The 22,852-nt window shown below is 38.1% G+C and overlaps 1 protein-coding gene across 4 annotated transcripts in view; it reads right to left on the bottom strand.

Moving 5' to 3' along the window:
* Positions 1-11,036: 11,036 nt before the first annotated feature.
* Positions 11,037-22,852, bottom strand: part of LOC129775557 (hemicentin-1-like) — a 211,410-nt gene continuing 199,594 nt past the window's right edge. For all 4 annotated transcript variants that reach the window (XM_055780411.1, XM_055780414.1, XM_055780415.1 and 1 more), the window contains 5 exons: positions 19,848-22,001; positions 19,412-19,777; positions 18,978-19,349; positions 13,709-14,190; positions 11,037-13,638 (listed from right to left, as the gene is read on the bottom strand). In XM_055780411.1, the coding sequence (XP_055636386.1) occupies positions 14,000-14,190; positions 18,978-19,349; positions 19,412-19,777; positions 19,848-22,001 (3,083 nt within the window). In that variant the 3' untranslated portion in view covers positions 11,037-13,638; positions 13,709-13,999. The remainder of the gene's footprint in view (positions 13,639-13,708; positions 14,191-18,977; positions 19,350-19,411; positions 19,778-19,847; positions 22,002-22,852) is intronic.

The following is a 22,852-nucleotide window of genomic DNA, read 5'->3' as shown; positions in this document are numbered from 1 at the left end:
AAAAAGATCACAAGCGCGTAGTTAGGCAGTTTAGACGTGATCCGAGAAGTTCGGTCCGGGATGTCGCCAATAAGCTGAATTTGTCAAGTTCATTCGTCCAGCGGACCAAGCAGCGGGAGGGCCTGCGTACATACAAGGTTCAGAAGGCTCCTAACCGCGACGAAAGGCAAAACATGGTGGGGAAGACGCGAGCCCGGAAGCTGTACACCGAAATGCTGACGAAGCCGCATTGCCTGGTAATGGGCGACAAAACCTACGTCAAAGCGGACTTTCGTCAGCTGCCAGGCCTGTTGTTCTTCTCCGCAGAGGACAAATTCAGCGTTCCGGAGGAGATTCGCAAGCAGAAACTATCCAAGTTTGCCAAAAATTACATGGTGTGGCAAGCGATCTGCTCTTGCGGAAAGCGGAGCGCCCCCTTCGTGATGACCGGCACGGTAAACGGGCAGGTTTACCTTAAGGAGTGCCTACAGAAGCGCTTACTACCACTATTGAAGCAGCATGATGGCCCGACCATCTTCTGGCCGGATCTCGCTTCGTGCCACTATTCAAAGGACGTGTTGAAGTGGTAAGAAGCCAACGGGGTCACCTTCGTGCCAAAGGAAATGAACCCGCCCAACGCGCCGGAGCTTCGCCCAATAGAGAAATATTGGGCGATTATGAAGCAGGCCCTCCGGAAGAACCCGAAAGTTGTCAAATCGGAGGCGGACTTCAAGAGAAAATGGATTTCTGTTCAAAAAAAACTACAACCTGACGTTGTACAGAACCTTATGGACGGGGTAAAGAGGAAGATACGAGCATATGGGCTTGGGCTCGAAGTATGAAAAATGGAAAATGCCAAAAGTTGTTTAATAGTTTTTATTTTACTGTCTAAAATTTTCAAAAGGATCGGTCTACTGGGCGAATTTCTACAGCGTTTTTTCCGTGATGCAATTTGATGTGACACACCATTTAGATTATGTTCTTTGTTACAAATAAATTTGATGAACGTCCATTTACGTTTGATATGATGCCTAGGACTACCAAAATATGTGAACGGGAGAATTGTCATCGATCATTGTATTTAACATTTCCCTCTGAAAATATTGCACATCTCATGTTTACGTAGTTCTCGAACTGCGAAAGTTCATTCACGTCTAGTATCTGAAACGAGGATTTCCCCAGACTTCTCAGCTGAAAAGTACATTTTAGGGAAACATATTCCGGTCTGCATAACGACAAGCGAGTACAAAAGTACTGAACACCAAAAAATACCCCCGCAAAGCGGATTACCCCAGGCACATTAATTTTGAAGTCCGTATTAGAGAAACAGAACTCGGTAGGAACAAAAATACCCCCGACTTGCATGTATATTTGCAGAGCGGATTTCCACAGGTACATTGATTTAGAAATCTGTGTTGGGGAAACCGTAAACCGGGCCAATCAAAACATGGGCGTTTAGATAACGCTTGACATTTTACAGTTATTCAATTTTTCATCTCATGAAAAATCATGAAAAATTTTATTTATTGTGATAGACGCGTAGAAATAGTTCCTATAAATTTTTCCAAACATCTTTCCGATCTGTTAAGAAATGTTCAAGTTATAAGCAGCTCTTCCAGTTTTCATGAATTTAAACCGTTTAGAGATTATCGAATTGTAATGTATAGCATATCAATCAAATCTTAGAGAATTTCCAATTCGATTGGTATGCAATCATGAGAATTGCATGAGAATTTGTTCACAGTGAAAATAGTTATCACGTTAACTTTATTTCATAAAAACGTGATCTTTTACTGATATGGCACCCTTCCTGAAAGACGTAGTTCTACGTCAAAAAAATCCCTACACAAGAAATATTGTTTTAATTTTTGCATAGTTTATGCGCAATTAAGTGAGCTTACAAGGCAGCGCCACGAAGCGTTTTTGGGGTTAATAGGCAGTGGCAACTATATTTTCAACTGTTTCAATAGTTTATTTTTATGTTCTTCCTTATGTAAGGATGTAAGGAACATCAGTTTTGTGAAGTTGGAAGCTGGAATGTGTTTCCCTAAAACATGCTTCAAAACCATGGAGCCTGGGGTAATCGGCATTGCCAAATAGATGCGGGGACTTTTGTACTCGCTTGCGTTTTTGCAAATCGGAATGTTCCTCCAACACAAACTTCCGTTTGATGATTAGACAAAATGTTGGTAATCATTTGCCGCAATAACGTTGATTGGCTTAACAATATGCGTTCAACGTACATGTCAAAATTAAAACTCAGTGCCTGAAGTTTAGCAAGTCAAGCAAATTTTTGATTAGAGAAGTACGTACACAATAACTTGCAAAAACTTTCGAGGGAAATGTAAAATACATTGATCGTTTGACAATCCTTCCGTTCACATATTTTGCTAGTCCACAATGAATGAATGAAATGACCAAGGCATCATGCCAATTGAATTCGTAAATTGTTTGATTCATTCACTAGTTCAATCAATAATTGATTCAATACACACAAATGGTATAGTGTCGGACGTAACATTAAGACCACTGCTCAAACAAAAAAAGTGACAAAACTTTGAGAAAAAATAATACAATCCAGTGCCTCAATCCATATAGGGGAAGCGTGGTAAAGACGGCTAATTACGTCTTTCGGGAACATATTGGAGTACAAATTGAAAATCGAAAATCGAGCACATCGTGAAAATTGTCTAATTTCAAACGCTTATTGCTCAGTCATTTCATGATGGATTGATGAAATTTTGGCGTCAACCGATTTCTGCACTCCATAACAATTTTTTATATTGAAGAAAATAATATACGACATGAAACTAACTGTCGAACAATTCAAAAATCTCAACCCCTATCCTAACGGAAATACCCACTTCTGATTGGTCGAAATTGACGACACATGCGGCGGTTCTCTAACAGAGACATCAAAACCAAGCTGCCTGGGGTAAATCGGCATTGCAAATACATGAAAGTAGGGGGAGCTTTTGTTCCCACCGAAAAGTGTTCCCTAGCAGAGACATCAAAATCGAGATGCCCAGGGGAAATCGGCATTGCAAATATATACAAGTCGGGGGCATTTTTATATTGCAAGTAAGGTGAGTGATACGATTAATTCTAGCAAATAAAATTTAAATTTGGAACTTTAATGAAGTTCCAAATTTAGTGAAATTTCATGTCGAAGCCCGATCGTGTATTGTGAAAAATTCAGCACAAGTGTAAGTGTAAAATTGTATATTGTCACAGTTGTGTTAAAAATGATTTGATATGTGAAAATTTAATTTTCATAAATAAAAGCGTGATGTGATTTCTACATACAGTATTAGGTGTTGTTAGTCCAAACACTCGGAAAGTAAAAGTTATAAAAGAAAATTACCAATAGAAAAGGTATCAAAAATGTTTTCTCTATATTAAAGTAACATGTTTTTACTGATGAGAAAAATTGATAATTATGTTCGGTATTGGCAATTATCATATATTACATTGGTGAGTTTTTTTTTCTTTATTTCATCCATACATAACACAGGAGGCATCCCGTCTAAGATCACAGAGGGTGTTTTTCATCATAGCTCGTTCCACTTCGGTATCTTTTATATGATACACACCTTCCAACGACTGTTTACCATCCTTCATGTAAACACTGGTATAGTGAACAAACAATACCCAACAACCAAACAAAACTTTTCAGGGCCACCAAATCATTATCAAAGAGTTTAACGATATAACTCTTCAAACAAATCCAAAATCAACAGATAGCTTAACGGAATCCTACGTCAACTATACGGTCGTGTCTTGGACACAACCCTCCTGTGACATTTTTTCTGGAATTTCACAAAAAATATATAGCTGTTTCACCACAAATTGATAGTCTCGGTCTCTTTCCATAATAAAATTTGTCTTTGAGGCAGAAATTCTAAAAAATGAATGTGTCCGGCATCTTTGAAAAAATAAGATTGAGTCGGGAAAGACGGACACTTGGCGGGAAAGGTAGACACCAGGGGTGGGAAAGATTGGGCACTAACTAAAAATTCAAGTTTATGTACTCGATATTTTGTTTTGGATGTTTTCAAATATGCTTTAAAATGATCTAATAATAGACTAAAATCACCTAGAAGGGCTTGTAATTTTTTTCATTTTTTCATGTCTAAAATAGCCTCCGGCATTCGGAATGACTAATTCGGATTACGTTTTAAAAACCGCTCTGCTTATTCGTCCATGATATCTGGTTGCAATCGCAAACGTAGTTAGTTTGAATCTGTTAATGAAAGAAGGAGGAGTTGATCAAATTGTTTTCAAAACTAAATGTTTATTTGACGTAGGACTACGTCTTTCATTTCTATACCGGGGTGTAAAATCAAAGTTTCGAAAACGAAAGCGTTACGCCGGAGACCGAGATTTTGAGCATTAAGGGGGTATTCTAGTAGAGACACGAATTTCGGACGTTTTTTCGAGCTCCGTAAAAATAAAACAAAGAATATATTTACTATCTATTATATCATTATTTGTTCATCTATCTTTTAACAATAAAACAAAAATTGAACGGCGAAAAAACAATCATAGCTAGTTAAGAGCTGATGAAGTGAGAGGGTTCAAAAAAAGTTGTGTCATGGCGTACACGACTCCAGTCCTTCTGGTTATATGAAACAAAAAAAACGAACAGATTCTGAATCAGTAAAAATGCCGCTATCGCATGAATTTCGGGCAAGTAAAAAACATCTTTTTTTGACAAAATGGTGGACGTTTAAAAAACAAAATGCGTTTTTTCTTACATTTTCCGATTTTTAAAAAATGGTAAAATATAGAAAAATATTATTTTTTTAGAGGTTCATGCGATAGGATATGGGTACAATCTGCAGGCAGATGCATATAAATTTGACATAAATCGGTTCAATAGAACTAGAGATATCGTGTGCGCCAGTTAGAAAAAAAACTGCTTTGAAAAAAACCAGTTTCGAGAAAAACGCGTTTAAAGTTCATTGTTATGGCCGTACACCCAAAGTTAATTTTTAGTACATTTTATGGCATCCCGATTTATTACATTCAATGAGCTGAACAATAACAGAAAATGTTCTACTCCCCAATCCATGTATATCATTTGTATAATATATATGCTAGAGCTATTATGAGCGAGCGAAACAGGAGACACATTTAAATGAAAGCATATGAAAGTTTTTCGTATAGTTTGCCAAAAACACGACCCAGACAGAGGAGCATATATTCTCGTTCATGTTCTTCTCTATCCTCTTAGAAAACACTTTCCAACTTCATTTTATGATGATGATATTGATTGATATTGATGATATTCTGTTTTGTTATGTGTTAAATTAAATGACACATATAACACATATGACATATAACAGAAAATGTATATCATGACTCTCAAATACTGGTAAGCATTTGTATAATATACATGGTACAGCATTTAAGATTAATACGAGCGAGCGAAACAAAAGACAAATAAACTTGCACGGCCTAGACCGAGATAGATATTGCGCTCCTTTTAAAAACGGTTTTATTTAGCTTGCCCTGTAATCTGTTTGTATGTTTGTATGTTTGTAACATGTTTGTCTGTAGCGCTGACCCACATTAATAGAAATTTGACTCAATTAGCGACTTCATCATTTGTCCCACGATTTTATTTTAGTCTTATCAATGCCCTAGACTAATGAAGGAGAGGTGTGATAACTGCTAACTGCTACTTGCCTAATTATTTTCTAGCTTTTAGTACATTGTTATGTTTAATCACAACTAAACCGTTTAACTTAAAAAGTTTTTTTTTACTTATTTTATTACTCTTAGAAAACACTTTCCAACTTCATTTTATTAGCAGATGCAATATTATCACACATTTGCTGAAGAGCATTAGTAGCCATGTGGATGCGTGGTCGTGTAAAAAAGCCTTGCGTCCTAGCCGGTCTTGGTTCGATCCCCATCGTCGTCGTTTGGACTTGTTTGGGATTCAATCCCAAAACAGATGAAAAAAGAAAGAAAAAAAGAGATGTCTGCTTACATACGTACAAACATTTTAAAGCGTTGGGGGACATACATTATTTGCCTATTTGACGCTTCAAGGCACGAAATGGCATGTTTTCTATCGAAAATGAAATGCTGGGGTGTAGGGGCGTAGAAATTTGGATTGAAGTCAGATGAATATGAGGAAAATTTGTATGCATTAGTCGCGTCGGTTATAATAACCACAGACTGGACTAGTTCATCAGTCATTCTCGCTAGTCAACGCTAGCTTCGCTTCTTTCTCATTTTTTTCGTTGACGGCGACTGCCGAAGCAATTCTAGTCGAAGCGAAGCTACTGAGAGTAGAGTCGGTCTCATTTTTCACCTTCGAAGATTTCGAGCCAACGCAATGCCCCACAACTCCGGGAATGATGAAAAAATTAAATGTAAGGTTCTCTTATTACAAAATCTGTATAAAATTTGCATGGATATTCAACAATCTGTAATCTGTATATACAGATTCTTGGTCAAAAAAATGCTAAAAATCTGCATCATTACAAAAAAAAATTATAGGAGGTTGTGTCCAAGATACGACCGCATTGTTGACGTAGAACTACGCTGTTATTTTATATAAGTCGCTTGTTTATACCTTTGGATATTATTCTATAATGCTGTGAAATTTTCGAAACAACTGCTTAGTAGAATAATTTTTAAAATGGTTTTTCATTGTAGAATCAGTTGACGATAATTGATTTTTTTGTCTTTAAGAGACTTTCAGCCGTAGGCTGGTTCGTCTCTGAATACGATAATTGATTGATGATTTATTCTTGCCCTCGCAAAACAATACACTAGCTGATAGTATGTCGCAATTTATTTCATGTCAATGCATTGAAAATTTACCTCGAACGCTATTCCGGTGGCCTTTTTCGCAATTGACATAGACTCGACTACAGTCGATTATATACATGTTACACCAGCACCATTATTCCACATCTCATAACTACATCAATATATGTTTGGCACCGAATGGAAACAACAACAATGACAACACTTGCAAGTATCAAATATCATGCTACATGTTATTTAGTATTGCCTCAACGTAACGGTACAACGTAAACCAAGCGCCAAACAAGCGTTCGTCATAGCATGCATACAGAACCATGCATTGGTGGCTTGAAGCTACTAGGAATACAAATACCTCTCATCATTTTGCGCTATTCTCAAAAGAAACGCTTTTGTTAATATTACTGGTCTCAAAAAAAGTTGCATTACTTTCTCATGCTCGAGAGAAGCGCAGCTGTCACCCTTAGTGGAGGAATTTTTGCTACTGGTAAGCGAAACCTAATCACATACAAAACTCCAGAACGACATTTACTTTCTTGGTGACTAAACAAGCGAAATAAACTCTTTTTGTTAATATCAACAACCTCGAAAACAGTAGCAATGCTTCATTATGATCAATATTAGCGCAAATGCAATCCTAGTTGAAGGCAGTTTTGCGACTGGCACGCGAGCCTAAATAACTTATAACATTCCAGTGAGACATTCAAGATGCTTGGTATTCCCCAAATATTTTTTTGAAGCATAACCTTAACGCCTGCTTCGCCATAACGTCAGTTTAATGCATTGATGCATTCTCAAAGGCACCAAAGAAGCCGTTTACATTTTCGACCGACGCGCCGAAATCGCCTATTGTGCTGTTGTTCGATGCGGTGTCACCCTCGCGAAGGTTCGGTTCAGTGCGAGCGCTTTTCACTACACCAACATCGCGTGCATCATTAGATGACGCTTGCTCGAAATTTCATTGCCCCTGGCATTGCGTTCGTTTTTGCAGGGCTCGAGCCTGCCTTCCTCTTCTTCTTGCTCATCACAAACTACGCGAAGCATCCAATTTATGACGCGGAAAGAAAAACACACGATACGAATAACGCGAAAAACGAACAGAAAAAGCAAACGACGATATCCAAGTTGGATTACCACTGGTGGGGTCCAACCTTAGATCGAAGCGCAGCGAAAGCAAAGTGAACTGGATTGCTCAACAGTCCAATGCCGAATGAAAGTTTGCCTCAACGAGATCCACTGTTTATACTTAAGGCAAATATTCCCCTTCATTCTTCTACTTTTCCTTTGTTCACAACGACTTCAAATCCTACGAATTCTTCGTTGGTCGTCGATAAGTTGCTCGTTATTGACAGCTCTGTTCGGGAATGCACACAAATGGACAGAACAAATGTATGGAAAAATGGAAACGCCTAAAGTTTTCATGAATTTTAACGATTTACAAACCAGGGGATTCTAATGTATAGCATATTAAACAAATCTTAGGAAATTTCCGATTCGTTTAGTATGTAAATTGCTAAAATCCGTTCGCGGCAAAAATAGTTTTTAACGTTAACTTTATTTCATAAAAACGTGACCTGTTTTCTGATTTGGCACCCTTAATGAAAGACGTAGTTCTACGTCAAAAATGGTATAACAAAACAAATGTACACTTCTTGCTCCTCTTTATTACTTCTCTCCCTTCATCCCATTCTCCAGTAATCAAATACGAGCGATGGGATACGGGTTGACCGAAGAGATACTTAAGTAAAAACAAAAAACTATATAACAACACTGGAACAAACGTTCTCCCAATTGCATTTATTTGCAATGCCAATTTCCCCAGGCTCCTCAGTTTTGAAGTCTGTGTTGGGGAAACCGTAAATCGGCCAATCAAAACATGGCAGTTAAAGCGTTTAGATAGCGCTTGACATTTTACAATTATTCAATTGCTTATCTCAGGAAAAACTACATTTTATTAATTGTGATAGATGCGTACAAATATTTCCTATCAGTTGATGAAAACATCTCTCCGATCTATTAAGAAATGTTCGAGTTATAAAGCATTCGAAATCTTTCTTTTTTCCTGCATGTTCTGTGTTTAGATTTTTATTTTACCCCCCATTATATTCCGGGTAGACGTGGTCCAACGTCAAGATTATTCTATAGCGCCGTTGGTTCCGGAACCATGTAAACTATAAAAAACAAATACAATCAGTAGTAACGAAAACAGAATACGATTTTTTCCAAATTTAATAATCTTTTGAAGAAGCTCATTGTTTTCAATTTAATATATCGATCATTTAAATCGGTTCAGTAGTTCAAAAGTTATGAATTTTTGAAGTCATTTTTGGAAAAAAAAAAGAAGAGGAAAAAGTAGATTTTTCGGGCCATCCTAAAATGAAAATGGGCACCCTAATGAAAAAATAACAAATACGGATCTTATATTTTACGATAAGGAACAAAGCTGGCAATTTTCACTAAAATCTAAGAACCACTATATCGGTCTGACATGGAATGGTTGTATATTAGGGTGCCAATGAAAATGGTCATCTCGAGTTTCAAAAAGTTACCCCATAAAAAATGTTCACCACCTCGAAAAAACACCCTATGCAAAATATCAGCTTAAACGAACTTAAGGGAGAGTGGCGCAAAGCGGTCAAAGTTTATGTTTTTTTGTAAATCGAAAAATCACCCAAGGTAAGTAAGTAAAGGAAATCGGGGTTTTCGAAAAAAATTTTTTGATGCCAAATGTTTTAAAATTGCATGAAACGTCGAGATCTAGTGTCATCTCGAAATTTTGTTTTGTCAAAAATCGACACTCTGAGACCTAGTTTTGTTAGGCATACGAAACGAACAGTATGGTTTAGAGTGATAATAAAAATAGTTATCTCAATTTCAAATTTGGAATTTGCTACGAAATGTTGATTTGCACAATAATATACCCTATGCAAAATATTAGCTCATTCGGACTTCATTTACTGGTGTCACAAACGTAAAAATTTGAGTTTTTTTTTTGAAAAACGAAAAATAAGCGGAAATCGGGGTTTTAAAAAAAATGTTGATGCCAAATTTTAAGACATTTGCGCCACTCTCCCTTAAGTTCGATTGAGCTGAAATTCGACATAAGGTGTTTTTTCGAGGTGGTGAACTTTTTGTATAGGGCAACTTTTTGAAATTTTAGGGTCGATTTTTTCTCATACATTCATTGGCACCCTATTGTACATACAGAGCATTACACCGTGGATATTCAGATTCGGCGCTGATGTTCCTAGTTGACTAGGCTTTACATACGATCTTTTGCGATTTGGATTGTCCTAGTGAATACATTTTTCGTCCCCAGTAATGAATCGATGCCAAAAAGATTTCCGTTTGATGCCGTTCAAGCAATATTTCGGACATACGAAATCGCTGTTCGACATCTCTCACTTTCAACGCGTATGGAGCATAATTTAAGAGATGAAATATACAAACCTGAGCACTGCCCTGATCGAAGATAGGTTCGACAGATTAGATCGGAATCAAAGGGAAAACGTGACCTCAAAGTGTTTAATGAATAACTGATTATTTCTTCGCAATACCTGAGTATTTTTTCATATTATAACAAATGCTACAACGATCATTGGCCGTGAAACTCAATTATCTGTGGGGACTACGGGAGATCCCAGGAAATTGTTCCAGTTGTTCTCTCTGGAATTGGAATTGTATATAACCCCAAAAAAAAAACAAAAGTCATGGGTACTACCCGGACATGAATGTTTTGCCTTCTTGGAACCGGGTCGGTTTATTGATTATCAGCTGTTGAAGCCAAACGAAACCTTTACTGGGGAATGGTAAAGCTTTTTATCGATGCGGTTGAGCACAGCACTGCACAGAAAATTGATACAATACGAACAGAGACACGAACAAGTGGTTCTCCAGTATGACAACGCTCGGCTTCATGTTGTCAAACCCGTTAAAACCTACTATGGAACACTTGAAAAAGAAGTTCTACCCTATTCGTCATATTATCAAGATATTGCGCTGTCCGATTTTTGCTTTCTCCGTATGATGGTCTCGATATCATTTTACAAAACGACGGACGGAAGGAATGAGACGTTTTAGACATTCTGACACAATTACGCTGATTTAATTCGGTACATCTTGGAATTGTAAATTTAGTGTCGAGAAGAACCAGCCCAGAAGGAGTGTCTCTACTAAAGCGAAAAAAACTATCGATCGTTGATATAAATGATTTCTCCTTGAAAGTAAGTGATGTTGGATTTCGGATTTATTAAGATGGGGTCAAACATTGCACCTATATTAAAAATAAAAATTATATTTCGCTCAAAAAAAGTTCTCTTAACGGCTAATTACATACAAATCGTACTAATAATAAGTAGATCCGCGCCTTGCAGTAAAAGATAATTTCAGTCAATATTTACAACTTTTGTTCGTCCAGTTGCGAGGGAGCAGTTTCTTCTCCCGCCTGGTTAAATCATATTTTTCGCTAAACATATTCTTTCCCGCTCACAACTGTCTGCAACAGCAGCAGCAGTTCGTTTGGGACCGAGCTTCCACTAATTGATACTGAAATACTTGTTCTTCATCGTTATGTTGTTTTGTTTGAAAACTTTCCTTCGTTAACTAACTCTTGTTAAGAAATTGCTTCCTCGTTGTAACTTTTGAGTCCAGCTGAAGCAACTTACCGCCGCCACCGTCATCATCAACAGTTTTTTTTTATCAGATCTACACTTCCACTTTATTGATATACAACCGTGACTCTGTAGGAGTCTTTGCCGCCGTCGCCTCCGCGCAAACTTTTGCATCTGGCCGAATCCGTCTCCATCGCCTTGTGTCGCCGTATCAGCGCCAAGATTTTCCAGCGTGATTTTCTTTCCTCTATCGCGACAGAAACGATTGGCCACTGTTTTTTGTGCGCTTCCCAGCGTGGCGCGAGTGGAGGTGGAACTCCGTTTGCAACTGCAACACTTTTTTTCATCATCATTTCATAGAAACACTAAAAAAACTTAGCTGCGTTTTGCTTGTGTTCTCTCTCTCTCGGTTTCTCGGTCTCTCTTTCCGTCCAGTATATGTACAAGTTTTTAATTACTTATTTCTCGCCTAGTGCTATACGTATCCGTGCGTACCCTACTTATGTTTTGTTTTTAATGAGCGCATTTTTTTTCACTTAAACTACGGAGGGAAGTAAAAGTTGCCGACAAAATAGTAATGGGTAATAAAAAGTAGTTAAATTATATTTTACAACTTTTCAACAATTTTACAAAACAGTAAGTGGCGTGAAATTGTTCGATTCACTGGGAAACAGTTTCGCGCTGTCGAAACGACGAATGTGGATCGCGCCTTTTCGAAACTGGAAAAGGCTCCTTTGTCGGAATTTTCAAATGTGACGGATTTCGCGCCAACTCGTCTATGGGATTGGCAAGACCCTCTCAGAACTTAATGAAACTATCTGGGCGTGAAGACCTTACCTAATTTAGCAATTTTGCATATTTAGCTTTCCGAAAATTTATCTAGATTTACATATGGAAGGGATCAAATAGTTTTGACCATTTTTTTATTATTTTTTTTTACTCGAAAATGGTAAATCCTACAAAAAAGTGATCCATGGAAGAGTCTTAGGAAAATAATTGAATTTTCAGAAAAAAAATATTGAAAAAAATTTTTTTTTAAATCCTACACTAAAAAAACGATTTTAAAAACTGTCGATTTTCTCAAAATGGTCAGCTCAGATTTTGATGAAATGGTAGATAAATATGTGCCCTACAACTCTTCCATACATTGCAACGTGTGCATATTTAAGACAAAAAAGTTTTCCTAACAAAAACTTTTTCAATATTTTAAAGAAATTAAGTTTATTTTCCTAAAACTCTTCCATAGATCACATTTTCGTAGGACTTACCATTTTCGAGTAAAAAATTTTATTAAAAAAATAGTCAAAATTATTTGGCCCTTTCCATATGTTAGTCTAGATAAATTTTCGGAAAACTAAGTATGACAAATTGCTTAATTAGGTAAGCTCTTCACGCCCAGAAAGTTTCATTAAGTTCTGAGAGGGTCATGCCAACATCTGGTCGAGTTGGCGCGAAATCCGTCATGTGTTCTATTCACCCAGTACGAGGGTGTATATAGTTGTTTGTAAAGTAAAGAAAAGTTAAAATCAACAACGTCGTATAATTATGAAACCGCTATGGAGGGGAAAGATTAAGGCATTTTTTTATTGTCATGTGTCACGCCTTTTCATTTGTAGATTCAGGTGGAAGATTCATCAGAATTCATTTCTTGCGGCTTCCGAAGGTTGACCGGAGGCAGCCGAAATGAATTGTGAATGGCACCATTTCGCCTTAAACATATGTTTATGTGTAACTTTTATCTATAAAAACTAATCGACTTCGACAATTACCGTGTCTAAGCAGCTAAATCTAACCTTGCCTTGCCGTTCAGTAGATTGATAGTAATCTCATCCTTTTCGGTGACCGGTTGGCGAAAATTCAACACTTTCGATCAGCCGTGGCATAGTTCCTTGCTTTTTCTCCTATTGCTTCCGATTTTTAGGCTCATGAGTGTTTTCCCCCAAAGTTAATAATAGTTAGATGATTGAGATTACGAGAAATAATGGCACATTCGGCGTACAAAACGCAGAAAAAGAACCACCACCGCTTCGAGTGTGAGAATTATTTCGGTTTTCGTTGTTGGTTTACGGGTGATTGAGATTTTCCGGGGAGAGTTGCTTTGTGACTCCCCAATGACATTTAATCCTCTGAGCATCTGGTCAAATTATTTTGATTGCTTCGTTGTAAAAAAAACAGCTTTCTTTTAAAAATAACTGGAGCTCAACTTACAAAAGGCTTACGATTATATTTACAATCACAGTTTGGCCGCACCATCCAGCGATTGACTCTGAAAAAGAGACATGGATAAGGCGTTAGTGAGTACAAAAAAAGTATTATAATGGGAAGCAGTCTCTTACCAGAAAGAGTTATTTGAGATCAAATAAAGCCCTTGAGTTGAAGCCATTCGTCCAGATGATCGTTGTTTTCTAAATAAACTCTCTCAAGCGTTCAACGAAATTATTACCATTCGAAATAATAACGTTTGAAGCACGTTTGTTTCGCATACGCTCTCCATCGAATAAATTTGAACTATTTTGTGTATATAAATTTCGTGTTATGTTAATAAGGGTTGTCCCGTGGCATGTGATTTCCTCAAAGTGTGTGGTTTGTGTGTGTCTGTGTGGGTCTTGGTCATCCTCGGTTCGGTTCTACACCACAATTTCGTGTATCACACGCCGATTCCGGGAGTTTGGGGTCGAATATCCGCTTTCCAGAGCCAATGCGTCATCGTAGCTCATCGAAAGGTGCTGATTGGGACCGGGGGACTTGACTTCTTCTTGCTCCATGTACGGATCCGGAAGACCGCTGACATCATGATAAGGGGATTCCGCTACAAAGTCTGCAAAGAACACAATGAGTTAGATTGATGTATTTGGTAAAGGTTGAATAGGAAAAAATCCGGAGACACATCCATAATGCTGTCATTAAGGCAATTTTTGAGTATATCGACGGAGGACAATGTCTAACAGGACTAACTTCGCATACGAATGACGGATCTCTTCAGTAGCATGCCAAGAATTTTCTCTGAGAACTTCTCAGGTTGAAGAATATATTGTATATTCGGGGAATTATAACCCTTTGCGGTCGTATTAAATTTTGACATGGGTATCGTGCTGGTCGGAATTATTTTTACTTGAAAAAGCAGTGATGTGTAACTTTGTGAGATTATATGCAGTATGTGACGAATTTCATGCCAACTCATCTTAGGAGATGGCAGCACCATCTCAGATAGTAGTTAAACGTTGTGGGTGTAAAGACATGGGTCATTTAAGCAACTTTGCATACTTAAAATATTCCAAAAATAATTAGACTACTTTTTGGAAAAAGCCAATGTTTTTTTTTTCTTAATTTTTTACAAAAAATTATAACATAAAAACTATGATACCTACAAAATTCTTGTCAGAAGATAAAATGTAGGAAATTGTTTAATTTTCACAAAAAAATACCAAAAAATTTTTGGAAAAAAATTTCGCTGACAAAAAAGTTATTTAAAAAATTAAAATTCATTTTTTTTAACTTTTTTTTAAATTCCCAAAAATATATATATGAATAGCCATTACAACAACAAGTCGTCAATACATCGGATGATGGGCACTTTTACAGGGAAAAAGTTTTTCGAACAACAACTTTTTCATGTTTTCTTTGAAAAAAATACAACTTATCCTAATTTTGTTTAAAGTCAAGATGGCGATATAGTGTATTCGACAAAGTTTTAGATCTTGTTAAAATATAAACTTTGGTCGAAGACATCAACTTTCTATCTTTTATAGATTTTGGAATATATGTCATTTTTTGTATGAAGACTCCTGAAAAAAATAATGTTTTGCTCGCAACATTTTTGTTTGTAAATTATCACGTTTGACGTGTTCTTGACATGTTTCTAAATAAAGAAAAGTTAGCAGAGCATTTAAAATGCGATAATTTATAAATAAAAATGTAACGAATTGAACATTAATAGCATTTTTTCAAAGAAAAACATGAAAAAGTTGTTGTTCGAAAAACTTTTCCCATGTAAATGTGCCCATCGTTCGATGTATGGAAAATTTGTTGGAAATTTCAAGAACTATTCATATCTATTTTTTTCAGAATTTGAAAAGCATGTTTTAGGGAAAAATGAATTTCAATTTTCAAAATATTTTTTTTCAATTAAATTTTTTTCCAAAAAAATCTTTGATATTTTTAATGAAAAACCAAAATAATTTCCTACAATCCATTCTTTGGCTAAAGTTTTGTAGGTCTGATAGATTTTTTTGTGGTTTTTTTTTCTAATTTTGAGTTTTTTCAACTTTTTTTCGAAAAATCTTAATTTAAAAACTATAGGATCTACAAAAAGTTGATCAGAGCATGATGTAGGAAACAACTTAGGTTTTTACTAAAAAATATCAAATAAAGTTTTGGAAAAAAATTTAATTAAAAATAAAATATTTTTTGAAAATTAAAATTATTTTTTCTCGAAAACATGTGTTTGTATAAATTTGAAAAAAAAAAAATATATATATATAAATAGCCCTTTGAATTTACAACAAGTCATACCCATACATCGGAAGATGGGCACATTTAAATGGAAAAAGCTTTTCTAACAACTTTTTAATTTTTTTTTTTATTTGAAAAAATACTATTAAAGTTTAATTCGTAACATTTTTATGTATAAATTATCGCAATTTACATGCGCTGCTAACTTTTCCCTATTTAGAAACATGTCAAGAACATGTCAAACGTGAGAATTTGCACACAAAAATGTTACGAGAAAAACATAATTTTTTCAAAAGTCTTCATGCAAAAATGACTTCAAATGCTATTCAAAAATATATTTTTGGGAATTTAAAAAAAAATACATTTTTGAGAAAAATGGATTTTAATTTTTAAAATAACTTTTTATCCAGCAAAATTTTTTTCCAAAAAAATTTTGGTATTTTTTTGCTCAAAATTTAAACAATTTCCTATATTTCATCCTTTGACAAGAATTTTTTAGGTATCATAGTTTTTATGTTATAAATTTTTGTCAAAAATTGAGAAAAAAAATTGGCTTTTTCAAAAAGTAGTCCAATTATTTTTCGAATATTTCAAGTATGCAAAGTTGCTTAAATGACCCATGTCTTTACACCCACAACGTTTCACTGCTATCTGAGATGAAGCTGCCAACGGCCAGTCGAGTTGGCATGAAATTCGTCATATGTATAACTTGTGAGATTATGAAAGATGAACGGGATCATTTTTTTTTTTGCAAACCTCAGATCAGTATTCACTAAACAACTATTTTCGGATATATAATATGTTATAACTTTCTTTCGCGTTATATTTTTCAAAACAGTCCCTAAAACGCAGTCCTGGATGTATCACAAAAATAATTGGTTAGGTGTCTTCTGCCTTTTATCTTTTTACTAGCTGACCCGACGAACTTCGTCCCGCCCAAAATAGATTTTTTGATTTGAATACTTTCAAAAAACATCCACGTTTTCTTACTAAGTGAACGTTAGTGAATCCAATCACTAAACTCTTCATTGATTGATTACCCTTTGACCTTTTACAATTTTCTTTTACTATAAATTGTCTAGTACTTCTACAAAAATTCGTCCTTATAATATAAAATTAATTTCAGACACAATTCTCGTTCAAGATTCTTAAAGCATTTGGAAATAACATGTTTCTCCGTTGCATGGAATACATGTTCGATACAGAGAATATTACAAAATAAAGACAGCTCAAATCGGACCATTCCTTCCTCGGGTTTAGGGCACACCAACACATTTGGCCTCCCATTTTCCGATTTTTTCAAATTTTCCGATTTTTCGCTCCACTATATTGATCTACGGGAAGAGACGAATACAACAAAATAAATAAGGCTAAAATCGGACCATCCCTTCTTCGGGTTTTCCGCTTACCAACAGATTTTACCTTACATTTTTATTTATATAGATTTGAACATAGCGAACAATGCTCTTCACATCTACATAGTGCCACAATACATGGAATTTTCCATTAAGCCATTTCTCAAGCATGGGTGACAATTTTTGTTTATACTGAGTACCGTTATCCATTATTGATAGGAGCACCGTTTTGATTCGTGAATGAACAAGTTCACTAGACATTAAAATTCGTTTAGAAAAAGTGTAAACTGATATATTGTTGCATAAAGTATAAGATGCTGTGGTGGCTGAGAGCAGACAAACGACCGCAAAGGTTTGAGGAAGTTTTCTCAGTGACCTTTGCAGGTCAGGAAAAATACCTATCGCAAGGGAACACCGCTAGGTGACCTTTCTGGCCGCGTATGTCATACTAACATGGCTTCCCTTCCCCTAGTGACTGTAAGGACGTAGCCGGCGTCGTTACTGACTATGTAAAGCTCTAATCACCGTCATTCAGTGTGTTCTTTGTGCAATTTCGCTGGTTCAGGTCAATCACAGAGAGCAACTACGAAGTGTACAGTCTACCCAGCTCAAACTTAAGAAGGACTACATCTAATAGGAATATATGGAGGTTAGATTGAAAATATAAACACTGAACATGCATGGAATAATGAAAGATTCCGAACGCTCCTAACTCGGCCGTTTCTTAATAGATCGCAAAGATGTTTGCATCAATTGAATTGAATTGAATTCGTCTATCACAATAATGAAAATTATATTTTTTTGAGATAACCAATTCAATAACTGTAAAATGTCAAGCCTTATCAAAAAGAGCTAAGTGTCACGTTTTAATTGGTCCAATTTGTGTTCCTCAAGTGATGCCGACCAAAAGGAGCAACCAGAGTAACAGCGGAATACAATTTGAATACAAGCGAAATATTGCATCGTAAGCCCCACCTCTTTGTGATTCTACCACCAGTCAAATCGAACAAATTTCGTAGTTCTTTTCCATAGAGATCGTCTATTTTCTAACAGCAACTCATATGTTCCAGCATGACCACCAATATCATCGTGGAGGTAAACTTCCGGATTGCCAGCTTCCCGTACCAAACAGCTCCTGTACTAAACAAACTGGCAGAGGCATCAATTTGATGTAACGATTTTAATGCCAGAGAGGTGAGTTTTTTTTTGGTCGCGTCCACAGCTCAATCCGAAACAAAGACATGTAATGACGCAAAACAAGGATAACAAGCGATATTCATTGCTTCGTATCTAGAACGATACTGATATCCAATATTTATGCTCTAGGCAAATATTCCCATTCGTTCTTAATCTTCTTAAATTTCTCAATCTTCTTTGCTTTGTTCACGGAGACTTTAAATCATTTCTCTCCGTTGCTCGCTTATGAGTTGCTCGTTATTGACGGCGCGGGTTTGGAAGCTTACAAATGAGCAGAACAAATGTATTGGAAAATGGGAATGCTTCTAGTTTTCATCAAGTTAAACCATTTACACACCAGGGGACTGTAACATATAGCAGAACAAACGAATCTTAGGGAATTTTCGATTCGTTTGGTATGTAAATCGCCAAAATCCGTTCGCGGCGAAAATAGTTATTAACGTTAACTTTATTTTATAAAAAACGTGACCTGTTTTCTGATTTGGCACCCTTAATGAAAGACGTAGTTCTACGTCAATACATGTTTAAACTCCAACAAGATTTTCGTGTCCGGATTTTTGCATGTTCAGCTTTGAAAAGGGAAAAAGAACCCCCAACTTACCCATATGTTGATCCATCCTTTTCTTCGGTTTGTGCACCGAAGCGTACGGGTCGCTGCAGTAGTCCTGTCGGGACGGGTTCTGGCTGTTTCTCATGTTGTGATGGTAATCGTCGCCTCCGTGTTGACTTGCGGTGGTCATCAGGTGCGGGTATGGTGCGTAATCATCGACCGCTCCGTAGCCACCGTGAGTCATCGGGTCGTAGCCGTAGTTCTGCTGCAGCGGTTGATCCATGTAGTTGTGCTGTGGGATCATGTTGGCCGAATTCGAAGCCGCGGCCGACATCTTCAGCTGCCAGATCGAGTCCTGGGAGTTCACGCTTCCGCCGTTGTTGGAGTTGGAGTATGAATTCTCGACGTATCCCATGTTGGACCCTGTCGGGAAAAAGAGGTTATTTTGGGAGAATCCTTGAGGAGAACATATGTAAAACACTTACAGTCATTTTGAGGCACCTGCGGCATCATTGCGTTCTGCTGGTGGTATCCGTAGGTTTGCTGACTAGCATATAGTGCCGTGTTTTGATCCATAGCCAAATCCATGGAGTGTTCCAAAGCTTTGTTCTCCAAACTACTAGCGGAGTAGTACGGAGGTGGAGCCTGGTTTTGCTGGGCAACGATCGACGGGTGGATCGAATCGATATCATACTCCTTCGCTTTGGAGGATTCCTTGGATTGCTTACGCTTGCAGCGGCAGAACATCAGCAGAAGCACTGCGAACAAACCAGCCACGATGCAGGACACCACGATTGCGATCAGTGTCGGAAGTTCCACAAATGACGCTTCCTGAATTAGAGATGGTCCAACTGAAAAAAAAACAAACAAATAATATTTAGCATCTTCTTCATGGATCACAGTGCAATGATCAATACTCACTATCGGCCTCCACATATTCGCCACAGTACTCGTGGTTAATCTTCAAGCACAACTTCACTCGCACCCTCGGATTCAGCTCATCCTCCAGCGCGGACAGTGGAATATCCTCCAGTGCATTTCCCAGCGATCGGCCATTGTTCCTCCGATTGGCCACGAAGTGCTCAATTTTCGTTTCCCTATAGGTCGGCTCGTGTCCATTAACCTGCAGCTCGATCGTCTCGATAATGTGCCAAGCCGCCATCGGGGTATCTCCATAAATCACCGACTCCACTATGGCAATCATCGACAAACAGGTCGCCCCCACGTTCAACGCGAGAATACGCGTCTCCGGATCGAACGAAGCGTGCAGTGGAATCGGTACCTTCTCCACCTTTGTGGTGGCACTGATCTCATTCGAATATTCCGAAACACCCTTCGTGTTGAGTGCCTTCACCTTGAACACGTAACTCTGGTGGTGATCCAGCGGGTTGATGGTGCACGGTACCTCCCGCTGGCAATCGAATTCCATCCACTCGGCTCCACCGGCGGCAATGGCAGCACACTCGTCCGTGACCAGGCTCTCGTTCGGTACCACGATCTTGCGATAGGATACGAAGTATTTTGTATTCGCCAGTCCTCCATCAAATCCGGGTGTCCACGAAAGAATCACATAGTTGGATCCCAGTTCCACCGCCTTCAGTTTGGAAGGTTTCTCGGGAGGGCCTTTGGGTTGCAGGCGGATTGGCACGTGAATGGTATTGAGCACATTGGAAACACGACAGTGGTAATCTCCGTAGTCTTGATGGCGGAGGTTCGTTATTTTCAGAACGCTCGTGAAAACGTCGTTGCTATCGGAAGTGGCACTGATTTCATAATGGTCGTTGTTAGCGAGTGGAGCTGTATTTGTACCGAACTGCCAGAGAAAATCTGGCTTAGGGTATGATTGCACCTTACAAATCACTTCAGCAGTCTCCTTGATATCATTGGCAACCTTATTGTACTGATGCAGAACGATTGGTTCGTGTTCGATCTTCAGATGCATAGTGGAGTTCGCCTTGTTTACTTCGTTCTCATACAAGCATGTATACTGGCCACGATCGCCCGACATCAGATCTATTCCATTCGGACGAACCTTCCCGGAGAACTTCAACATACTCTGAACGGTAACCATTCCGTTTGCACCCTTCACAATGTTTGTTTTCACCTCAAACATGTGCAGATCGGGAGTGATTTCAACATCGTCCTTCAACCAGGTGATCGTGGGCTCTGGTTTACCCTTAGCGCTGCAGGTTACCGTGAAATCATTCTCTCCAGCCCGACGAATCATATTGGATTGCAGTTTAGCCAAAAACTGTGGCGGTTGATGAACCTCCAACACCGCGCTGGCCATTCCTCCATTTCCGAGATCATTCCCGGCATGACAGTAGTATTTACCTTCACTCTGAAGGCCAGCTTTCGGGATCAAATATTGAGCGCCCTGAGCGATCACAGTAGTGGATATTTCTCCCGCAACATCTCGATACCAACGGTATTGCGCCAGCGGCCAACCGGGTGGATCAGCCTTGCACATCAAACTCACACTGTTACCAACGTGTACCACTGGCTTCTCGGGAGTGATTGTCGATTGACCCGGACGATGCCGAACCAGGAGGGCGACCGATGCGTTACCTTCGCGTTCCAGAGTTTTGCCTCCGTATGGCTTCATGATGTTAATCCCCCGACAGATGTAGGTTCCAGCATCTTCGGCGCGGACATCGCGCAACGTCAGCGTATCTCCGTTTCGCCTGAACTCCAAATCCCCTTCCTTCAGCCACTCGATCGTAACCGGCGGTGGATTCGCGGTAACGTTGCATTTGATCTGAACCATTTCCTTCTCCTCGGCCTCCTTTGATTTCGATTCAATGTGTACGATGGGAGGATAGAGAACGTTCAGAAGTATCTCCTGTTCGCCGGTTTTGCCGAGACCGTTGTCCGCCTGGCAGGTGTATTTACCGGCGTCCTGAAGGGAAACACGGTGGATCGTGTGCACCGGGTGGGACGAGATGAAACGTCCGTTGCGGGTCCACTGAACTCGCTCCGGTTTGGGCTTGGCGTCGACGTTGCACTCTAGCTTCGCTGTCTGATCACGTTCCACACTCAACGGGTTTTCGGGGCCGATTTCCACTCGGGGGAAGTCTGTAAGAAAATGGATAATGATCCCATTAAATATGAGGAAATAAAAGTATGATGAACAAGTTTAATGATGCATTCAACTTAACAGAACTCATCGAAAACATAAAGAGCAAGGAAGCGCTGCAGGAATCCCGAACCCACACAACCAGCATAATCGAGACGCGTTGTTTTCTGTCCGATCGAAAGAAGGAAAATCCCGCCGAGTCACCCCCATCATAACCATCATCGGATCGCGAAGCATCATCGTCATATTTGTTGTGTTTCTGGTTTTATGGTACATCACCGTTTCCCCTTCTCTTCGGTTGATTCCGCTCCGCTCACGTTCTAGGCGTTGTGTCTGCGATATTCTTACATTAACCCATTAACGACCAAGCTGTAAAAATTATTGTTTTTAACAAAAGCCATTGGGATAATTTTGATTATTGACGTTACAGAAACCCCAATCTTCAAGAATTATTTTTTTCCGTTCTTCCGTTTACCGGAAAATGACAAAAAATTAAAAAAAAAGCCAAACAAAAACATTGGCCAAAACCTACATTTTTGTTCCTGTAGGAGGTTCAATCCAATGGTTTTTTTCCTACATCACAATGTGTGATCTTTTATCAAAACAATATTGTAGAAAAGTTTGCATATTTTTAAATTTTGTAAAGTTTTTTGTTAGGTTCTGTGAGGTTATGTACTTTCCGGACATAGTTTCTTTAAACCGATTTTTATGCCCAATAAAGTGATACAAATTTGAATGAAGTTGATAGTAGATGGTAGCTAATAGACTAAGCTATCATTTCATGCTAAAACCTTACCATGTGGTTGCTTTCCAAAACCATGAAAAATTATCGAAGTTGCTGTTCGATTTT

The sequence above is a fragment of the Toxorhynchites rutilus genome, chromosome 3 (genome assembly GCF_029784135.1).
Source record: "Toxorhynchites rutilus septentrionalis strain SRP chromosome 3, ASM2978413v1, whole genome shotgun sequence".
Classification (NCBI taxonomy): domain Eukaryota; kingdom Metazoa; phylum Arthropoda; class Insecta; order Diptera; family Culicidae; genus Toxorhynchites; species Toxorhynchites rutilus.
The sequence above is the reverse complement of the archived record's forward strand: the minus strand, read 5'-3'. Positions and strand labels throughout refer to the sequence as shown.